At 38.2% G+C, this 10,480-nt stretch overlaps 1 protein-coding gene across 6 annotated transcripts in view; it reads left to right on the plus strand.

Annotated features, from left to right (window-relative positions):
- The window catches only part of igsf9ba (immunoglobulin superfamily, member 9Ba), a 62,734-nt gene extending 52,341 nt beyond the window's left edge, over positions 1-10,393 (plus strand). For 3 of the 6 annotated variants that reach the window (XM_010892222.3, XM_010892224.3, XM_034292957.1), the window contains 2 exons: positions 3,491-3,621; positions 5,434-10,393. In XM_010892222.3, coding sequence (XP_010890524.1) covers positions 3,491-3,621; positions 5,434-5,648 — 346 coding nt within the window. In that variant the 3' untranslated portion in view covers positions 5,649-10,393. Of the gene's footprint in view, positions 1-1,035; positions 1,082-1,845; positions 1,889-3,490; positions 3,622-5,433 lie in introns of those variants that run through there. The other 3 variants (XM_010892226.3, XM_010892225.3, XM_020050710.2) reach the window with 3 other exon arrangements.
- Positions 10,394-10,480: the final 87 nt, after the last annotated feature.

Raw genomic sequence — 10,480 nt, forward strand, 5'->3', positions numbered from 1 at the left:
GCATACATTTAAAGCATAGGTTTCACATAAAAACTCCAGTTTAACACATTTAGTAATTTATCCCCTAAGATATTGATATTTATCTTTGACTTCTGTAATTATTTATAAAACTATGTTTTTTTCTGTATCGCAACTAAATTTTCAGTATAAAAATACAGTTTGCAAAGAAAATGTTGGCAGAAAATCTAAACAACGATGTAGTAAAGCGTTACAAATCCTTTAAGATGCCATCTGCAACAAAGGATTTCAGTTGGAAGACTTATGGGATCTTCAAACAAAGTCATGTTTCACAAATTGACCAGTGTAACATCTCAGAATATTAGTTGAGTAGTGAATTATTTATTTTAACATATATTTTCTTGAATCCTGTCCCACCTACAATATCACATCTGAGAAAAGGCTTTCCTTGGCAACCAAGCTACTCTTTTTTAGCTGGTGATAACTTATACAGTAGCTGTACAAAAACCATTGAGTGAAACCTACACTTTTACTTTGAAGGTTGAGTGCCTTCCTCTGCTCAGATTTAGTATGAAATGTACATAGTAGAAACTTAATTCTTCGAAGACTCTGCATTATTTTTTCCCAGATACCCTTCTTTCAGGAACGATCTTAACTAATTTTAAGTCCCAAGCAGATTTTGCTACACCTCTGCACATGATATATGGCCAAACGTGTTTTTTAGAAGCTGAAACCATTTGGACTACTTGATAATCTCTATTACATTCACATAGTTTGAGGTCCTCATAAAGTAAATGGTCTTTAGAACAAGAAGACATTCAAGACAACAATATACCTGAGGCGCATATAATTCTCCCCTAGCATTCACTTTAATCTCTATACCTACTGCCCCCTCTTCCCCCTCACACTCACTACTACCTTTCTGAATCCCAGAATTGCCAGGTTAGCGTAAGCGGGCACTCTTTTTCCACCCCTGTACACTATCATAGTTATATGGGCAAGTATAGCATAGGGCTACTGGTTTGTACAGTGTGAGGGCTCAGGGGTCTTACCTCATCTGTTTTTGATTGATCTCAGCTATCTGGGCAGCGTTGTTGTGACCCGGTCCCCTACGCCGCAATAGGTAAGGGTCGGACCCATGTCTGAGAGGGGAGGGGTCAGCAGGGGAGGGCTCTAATCACTCTCCTTTAAAGGGGAATCGCTGACTTTGGGTTGAGCCTCTTTACTGGATTCAAGTTTACTAGCTCTAATGCTAACTGCTAACATACAGGTTACATTTCCTACACAGTTCCTTGGCACAACATGCCTGCTGTCGAGCACAGTGATTAGGCTGGTGAGCAATATTAGGAGCTGTTTTGGACTGTGGAGCAGTATTTGAAATACAGGCACGGTTTCCATGCACTGAAAAAGCCTTGAATCAACAGAGGACCCAGATTACTGATAGAATGGAGTATTCCCCTTTAAAGTTCTGTTCCATGTGCAAAATGCCATGCATGCCTTCTCTAAATATCTCTCTTTTGACTCAAACGAATAACAATATTTCTCAAATTCTTCGTTACATTCGTCGTCTTAAGTGCTTTCGTTTTTGTCATGTGACTGTTTTAATGGCCATTTCCTCTTCCTGTCATGTGACTGTTCTTTAACGGCCATTTCCTCTTCCTGCCATCTCCCCCGTCAGCATGGTGAAGCCTCTGTACGCAGTGTTCATGTTGATGAAAGTGTGCTGTACAGTGTTAATGTTTAATGGAAATTGACAATCTAACATACTGTTGCTCCGGCACACAGTATTTGTGATACTGAAAATGTAACTGTATCTAACCAGGAATGCGTTGATTCTCCTATTTGTCTCCCCTCTCTGCTAATCGTTCTCAATCTCTCTTTCCACAGTGACATATGAAGGACAACACCTCTAAAGCTTTGTGTTCCTACAGTATGCCTTTTGAAACAATATGTCTTGGCAGAATCACTTGACTTTGCATATCTTCAAGTCAGGGTTTGAAGCTGGTGTATTCAGTCCATTGAATGGAATGAAAAAAATGTTGGTTCATGAAACTGAACGTAGATGTTTGGTGTTGATGGCGGTATTTTGGGTCTTACTATCATTATTTGCATATTTCAATGACGGATTGAAAAACAAGTGCATTCATTAAGAGGTAAAAATCTAAAAACAGATTGCCCTTTTGTAAAAGCTAATCAACTTTCTTCAATTTTACATGGATTAACAATTACCTAATGATATATAGACTGCTCATTTTTAACTCATTTACATGTATTCATTACTATGGTGATTGTTCCCCACAATGAAATCGGGGAGGGGACCATCGATTGGTCTCCTTTGATCCATGGGTACGTGCGTGTACTTCTCATGCAATATCTGAGTTGCCACTGTCTATTTTTCAATGGCCTACTATCCCAATTTCAGAGACTGATGTTAACGATGCATCTTGTGGCATTAAGTAATTTACTAAATGAGTGTGGGCAGATGATAGCAAGTGATTAAAAATGCTTACTTTACAAAGTCACATCCCTCATCCCATTTGACCTAAAGTCAAGGAATTAAGTATATAGAAACATTTGTCTCTGGACCCATATGGTCCACTATGATGGATTATCTGTAATTTCAGTTGTTAAGAAAATATAAAGTGCTACACTTTTGGCTACAAAAGACCGATCTTCAAATAACCTGAAATCCCACTTATGGACAAAGGTTGCTCACAATACTTTTCTGATGAATAGTTGTTTTGGTTTGGGACAAATTCATATTTATCAGGCAGGGAAATATATATTGGTACAACATTTGGTAAATATATTACTAACACTGTCAAAGACAGTATTTATTTTTATATTGATGACAGGATGGAGCTTTCATGGGCATAGTTAATTCTCTTGATTTGCTTGACTCGGAGTGATGACATTTGGCACGCATGTTCAGGAATCTTGCTAACCCATGCAATATCTCAGACACCACTGAGACGGTTATGACTATACTTGGGTGTATGTTGGGTCTCGTCATAGAGATCCGGCATTTACAAAATTACACTGATTGTCCCAAGAGGCCTTGCATTGTTCATGGGAAAATATGTTTACTGTTACCTTGTTTTCATTGATATGTAACTCATAAAATGAAAATATCCACAGAGCTATCAAAAGATACAAATCTGGTAGTTTGCCCCACTCAATAAAACCAACAGTCCAATTGTTTTTACTGTAGAACATGAGTAGTTAATGTAGAAATTGTAACCTTTCTTGTGAAAACTCTCATTAAAAATACAGTATAGAGATTATTTTCATTTTATGGGTCTATAAAAATGACAAATTATTGACACATTTTACATCCCATAATAGCTCATTCTTCACAATGTACAGCCAATTAATTACTCACCAAATCATATTTTGAATGGTTCAATATTACAGACCTTTGGAATCAAATCTTCTTGACATCCCATCTGACTAATCACTTTGAGAGGATTGCGCCCCCCAGTGGTAGATTGAAGTAAAGCATGGTGTATTCTGCCTCTTCTTCTCTTTCCAGGGAACCTATAGGTGCGTCTAGTGATCCTGCCGGGTCTGAGAGCTTACAAGCACTACTACACCAGTGTGTTACTAAAGCCAAGAGGGTGGCTGCCAACACCAATAACAACTCCACTTCCAGAAGAAAAACAGGTCAGTCTCTGAACCAAACAACATGTCACATATCAACTGTTAAAAGATCCATAAAGAAGCCTGGTCCTAAATCTCTTTGTGCTGTTAACATAAATCCTACAATTCCCTTTCAGTTCGTTATCTGTATTCAACACTTTTTTGGGGTATGTGGTAGAGGTGTAACAGTATGCCAAAACCATGGTACAGGACTTTCTGTGATTTGAGGGTCATGGTTTGGTACGTTTTCTTACCAGCGCCAAGACATACTTTTTTAAATGAAAACAATTATCATTACTTAACGGAACATAACTAAAAATGAAAAGGGTACAAGAGTGACATGACTCAAGCACTTTGGGAAGATGCTTAAATCCTCCATTCTTTTTCTCACCCACAGAGAACAACCACATATCTGGGGCTATAAACACACCTGTAGCTCTTGTCTTTTCTTTAGCATGATTAGATTCTACTTCTAAGGGCTGCTTGAATGAAGTGTGGTGACAAAGTTGTGGTGTCTTAGCATTTCTTTGTTTTGCTTGGTTGACTGATACTGGGGTTATGTCAGTGTAGATGTGCTAACATGTTTGAGCTGTTAACAGCTGTGTAGGCAATTTTTGTAGAGCAGTGGCGTCATATAGTTGATGCCTTCTCAACAACTGTCTGTCCATCACCATTGTAGCCTACTGGAAAGAGAAAATGCTGCTTAACTCGAGATCCCTCCCCAAGTGCGGCTCACAAAACATCAGTTTGTAGAGTGCTGACAATTATAATCTCACAGTGTGCTCATCTGAATTCACTGTACAGTCATGACTTTCACCCAACTGGGTTGTATTCTGACTCGGATGTAGTCATTGGTTTGGCCTTATACAATGATCCTCCACTCTTTATCAAACTGAACACAAGTTCTCATGATTTTGTAAAGAACAAGCATTTTGTCTTGTTCAAGCATTTTTGCCCTGTCACCTCCAGGGCAGGTACTCAATTCTTCTATGATAAACATACATTCTCCTGTCAGGCAATCCAGTTCTGATCCGGCGCAGTCTGTTGTATTTGGGGATAGATTGGCCCTCTCTCCCTGAGTAGTTCAGATTCAACATGCTTGCCTCAGGTTGCAACTTTAGTCGAACAGTATATTCCTAGATTTTGAGATTTCATGGATGATATGATAGGTTACCTGTATGTTCAGTCTGTTAGTGTAGGAGGTAGAGTCCTGCCAATGGTCCCCACCAGTTGAGCCACGAATAAATCACTCATCCGGTGAAATACAAACATTATTAGCTCTTGGTTCAGAACTATTATTTTGTAGGTCGGAAATGCAGTGTTTTGAATGTTAAGAAAATGACAGAATAATTATATGTGGAGGAATAATGAATGTATGTTTTTTTCAGATAAATGTATTTGGTTTCCGGAACTAATTCCATGCGGTTAGGTTGGGTTGCAGAGGAAAATGGGTTGATTTTCAGGTTCTCAGAGTGTACATGTGGTCGGTGTGCAGGTCCAAAACAAATGACTCTTGCAGGACTCTTGTCAGAGGTGTATTCCTTGGAGTTGGATGGTATGGATGTTGTTGGTTGGAATGCCTCTGGAAGACTAGAGGCTAGCTAGCAACCAAGCACTAAGGGTAAACCAGGGGGCTAAGCTAAGGGCCCTTCCTACCAAGCAAAGATCTGCTGTCATACATGATCTGCTGTCATACATGATCTGCTGTCATACATGATCTGCTGTCATACATGATCTGCTGTCATACACACAACCTAAATATTCATGCCTGTGTAAGGACCCTAGTGGTTGGCTGTGCAGCATCCTCAGTAACACAATGTACCTCTCACTTCCTAGGTGTGACAAACTCTCAGACCCAGCAGCAATCCCAGACCACCCCGGCTCACGGAGAAGAGCTCTACCTCCACAGGAAGAGGAAAAGACATAACAGGAAATACCCCTATCTCTTTTTGACCTCCATCCTGCACCGAAGCAGACACGCCGAGGAGGACCAGACAGACATCCTGGCCAGTACTGACTTAGACGGGCCCAACTATGGGACTCTACATTGACCACTGACCGATATGTCAGCTACTGTCACTCACAGACAGCCCAAGCCATGGGACGCAATTACACTGACCCACCAACCTAGATCTCTATATAACACCCACACACAAGTGATGATGATCATAAGATATATACCATCCAGCTTTTGGCAGTGGCTAGCCTGTCTCTAGCTTTTTTCTAATAATTTAGGAACAAAATGAGTATGTTTTCTGGGTCTCCCTGAGGATAATATAGGGGGGCGTCATCAAATAAAACATATATAATGTAAATACATCATTAAATAATGAAATAAGGGGAGGAAATCTCCTCCTATTCTAGTACAATGTGTTGATCGTAATCATTCACAACACCTTAAAAGTCAGTGGTCATGGATGGGTCTATCTGAGGTGTTCCAGTGACATAGTGGACTGTGAAAACGGATGTGTTCCTTTGACAAGGACCTTAGGCCAACTTTCCTACAAGTAAAATATTATCAGTGTCTAACACAGGGTTCTTATCACAAAATATACCTCAGAGTAAGCGCAGAGTTGCTGTAATTCTAGTGGTATACTGTATGTATTTTACTTTTTTTCTTCATATGAAATGTATGAAAGAAATGGTATATCATTTCATACACTTTACACATACATGACTAAGGCCAGCAATTTAAATGAAATGCTATGGCCTGCAACAAAATTCTGCTTAGATCCCGCTTTCGATTTCAATCAGCATATTTAGCTTAATCCCAAAAGAATATCATTCAATGCAAGGCCAGTATGATATTGGTACATTATAAACCACTAAAATCAATCCTTGCATGTTGGCTCATTGCATATAACTATGTGAGCACATTGCCTTCTTGTTTTGACATAATGTATCTTGTGTTCAAATGAGGGCAAATGAACACTTGATAGAGTAAGGACAGGAAAGGGGTGAGGAAATGTGATGAGTATAAGTTCATTAATGTAGAGGAAACCTTGAGTCATTTGTGGAATATGGCACATCTCTAGGTGCCTTGTTTGCCTTTTCTCTCTTGTTTTTGAAAAGTGAATTAACTGCCTTTTCCGTCGCCTTCACGCATTCTTTTTCTCTCTGTTGGGAATCATTATAAGCTCTAGTCCGGCCTATGGACTGACTATACTTTTTCTGCCAAGGACACCTAGCTGTGAGGAAACAGTACTGAAGGCGCATTACTCTGTTTTATTTTAGTTTTTTTATATTCAATGGATACCTGTGTTGACTGTGTATATTATACTAATAGAACAAACCTTAAAACACTTAGTGATGAAGATGAGGATGATGACAATTTTGTTCATTTCAGGTTTCAAAATGTGATAATGTTAGAACATAGATTCGAAAAATCACAAAATGACAATTGAATTCAAGACATAGTGTCAATTTAAAAAGTACAGAAGTGGTTATTATGCAGAAAGTGAAACTTGCCATTGATGTTTTTATATCAAAACAACTGTATTCTAAATACTGTTTTGAAAGATCTGGGAAAAGGACCAGCTGATTGCTGTTGCTTTATTATGCGATTTACTCTGTAGAAGATTTGTGTTGCAATAACTAGGGTTAAACTGGAAAGGTGGAATGGCTGTCTCAATTATTTATCTCTCTAACAACTGTATAATACCTGCTAGCTATTTTTCTGTACGTTTATTCATTTTAACACTAACCGATAATGAATGTATGTTTGCTGTACAGGAAATGAATGTCCTGATGTCATACTATGACCTGAAATGTGCTTGTACTAAGTTTAGGTTTAATTGGTCAGTTGGCAAAATAGATTCAATTTCACTGTTCTCATATCATATTGGTTAGAGTATAATAAGAGGGTAGCTGGTTAACCAAGGGTTCAACCACTGCTGGTAGAATATTTTCCTTTACACTAATTACTGTTTACTTTTCCTTTTTCTTCTCACATGGGTAGGACTTTACCTAGCTATAGAGAGCTTTAAGCACTTGCAAGATCTAGAGGAATTACTAAGAAAGGCATTCATATTTTAAACCCACTTGTCTGACTTGTTGTTACTTTCATCCCTACTGATAGCAATTCAGAAGTTGAACTGAACATTAGAACTCTGAATGTATGTATTGAACCCCTTTCAAAACATCAACTTTATAGGCCCTCTCCACTCACTTTGAGATAGTCATCATTTTAGGGAATGCAGTTGTTTTAAATTGACACATCAACGTGCACATTCTAAGAATTGTACAATATGGGGGGGGGGGGGGAATCTATATTTATAATGTATACATGGTGCATACTGTATTTGTAAAAATGAAACTAAACATAAATATGTTCAGTACATGTCCATGATGCTTGAGGACACAAAATATAGAGACCGATTTAAAGGAAATTATATTAGATGTGATGAAAATATTTGCGTTAAGGATTTAAGTGGACAATATTTATAAAACATATTATGGTGCCTCGTTCGTCATATTTTTGGAGACATTATTTGACATTTATGGAAAAGTAAATGTTAGCACAGAACAAAATTAATATTGTCATCGGGGCCTGTTGGCTGCACAAGTTCAGTAGTATTTCTTCTGATGTATAGTATGTGAATTAATACCAATTTGAAAAGCTTTAGAATCATCAATGTGTCGTCCCTGGACTAAACTGCACCTGGAACAGAAAACAACCCTAACCACACAGGTAGATTCACTCATGATCACTTGCCTTCAGATGTCCAAAGTATGAGAGAAAAAAGAGAGAGCACATTTATCATTGAGTCACCGACGGTGTCATAGTTACGGGGTACTGTATGTGCTGCGACAGAAGTGGTGTTTACATTAGCTAGTGATGATGTACGTGCTACTAGGACGCAGTTGCTTTCAACATTATTACTTGGTGCTATGTTTAACTCTGTGGTGCTGTAGTTCAGAGGCCTACTGTCTTGAAGTCCTCTGTGTTTTACTAACTCAACTAGCTCCCTCGGTGTAGGTCCTATTAGTAAACTAGCGTGATTGGCAGTGAGCAGATTGTATTGATTGTGGAATCAGACAGTGGCAATAGTAAAACATGTGACATTCAAAAAAAGACATTAAAGAGACTTGGAACCTTTTAGCCGTCAATGGAGCAATGGTTAGTTTCCAACTCTGTTACAGCCTCTGTCTGTGCTTCCAGGGTACCCTCTACAAAGTGTTGTACTTGTGTTGATGGTGAGATATAATACCCAGAGTAGATGGGGAAACCTACTGTGTGTGGAATTATTTATCAGTGATTTGGATCAGTATTAAATATGTAACAGGAGACGAGGGCGGGAATCTGAGCACATGGTCAGGTCATGAGGAGATCTTTCTACTCTACACACTTCCTACAGGTCAAAACTCTTTTTGATTGACAGCACTGTTTTCAAGCACACTACTGCAGGGTATAACCTTCTTACGTGATTTCTCTCAACTGTTGTCAAAAGGTTTCCTATTGGAGGACAGTACTGTACAGTATAGCCAATAGGAGTATTCATCAAACAGTGTTTGTATTTAAGCTGATTCTTATTGTACGTTTTGAGAAAGGTATTGCTGACACATTCTCCATGTAGAATTTTACTAATGTACTGTATGTAGTCTTCCGGGCTCTTGCTTCTTCAACAAACAAAAAAACATACAGTATGTATGAGGGCTGCTTTGGAGGTACTGTTAGATCTAGTTTATGTTTTTACATTTTCTGCTTAAAGGCTTTTAGTGCATAAGTAGGAGCAAGTACAGTAGGATTATACTTAGAGACAATTTGATTTAACTATATTTATCTTGCATGTAGAGACAATTCAGAAAGCCTATTCAGCAGTCAATCCTAAACTTTCAACCTGGTTGTGATCAGACAGAAAATGGAATATGTAGTATTTTCTATGTTCTCTGTTTTTCCATGTGTACCAGCACTGAGGAACTAGAATGTATTATTACTGTACAATAAGCACTACATCTTTGACTGTTTTAGCTGTTCCTCATCCTCAAGCAAACCAGTAGTGCTTAAAGGAATAATATGTAATACACGTCATAGCATATTTTCACCCATTGAGCCATGCGCGTGTGCTGTACATCACATGTTTACATTCTATATTTTTTGTTGTCTCCTTCTGTGTATAATCTGTTTCAATATGCCTTTTACAACTGAAACATGTATATCAGACTGTTCATATGTATATATTCCAAAGCAAAAACATACAATTTCTTTGAATTTTGTGTTTATTTTAGAATGATAACCTGATGATAATTTGCTTCATTGCTATTTTTTTTTTTTTTAAACTTACATCAGGAACTCTTCTCCACTAAACTTTAATGTGAGCAATTAACTCATCTACTGTATGGTGCTGTACCAAAGCCTTATGTAAAAATACTAGTCTGTGTTGATTTTCTCTTTTGCCACTGCTGTCCAGGGAATTCAATTGTCTGGGATCTTGTGTTACTCACTTCATGATCAACTGCCATGGTACTTTGCTCTTCAGGAAAAATGCTGAAGAAAAAGCATAAACTCACTGGCCTACTACCACCAATTGCCTAGATGATAGGTGACAAAGGCGTGTGACTTGTAGCCTCAAGACAAAGTGACATATGTTTATTAAATGGCATTGGCTAGTAACATTGGCTCATGAGCGGTTAATGACGTAGACATACGGCATGTTATTTGATCCATGGCATGTCCATGAGAGGTGGAAAGCAGCATTGCGTTCATGTCCATCATACGTCCATTGCCAACGCTTAGTCCCATGTAATATTTTCCTCTCAAATTTTTGTATTTTGATATAATAAAAAAACGTGCATATGTTTGTGTTCATTTCTTAAGCAAACTAAAATTGATCTGCTTCTGTCTGAGCAATATTGGTGTAATTTCAACTACTGAACACATGGT

This window comes from Esox lucius, chromosome 1, assembly GCF_011004845.1.
Source record: "Esox lucius isolate fEsoLuc1 chromosome 1, fEsoLuc1.pri, whole genome shotgun sequence".
Taxonomy (NCBI): Eukaryota; Metazoa; Chordata; class Actinopteri; order Esociformes; family Esocidae; genus Esox; species Esox lucius.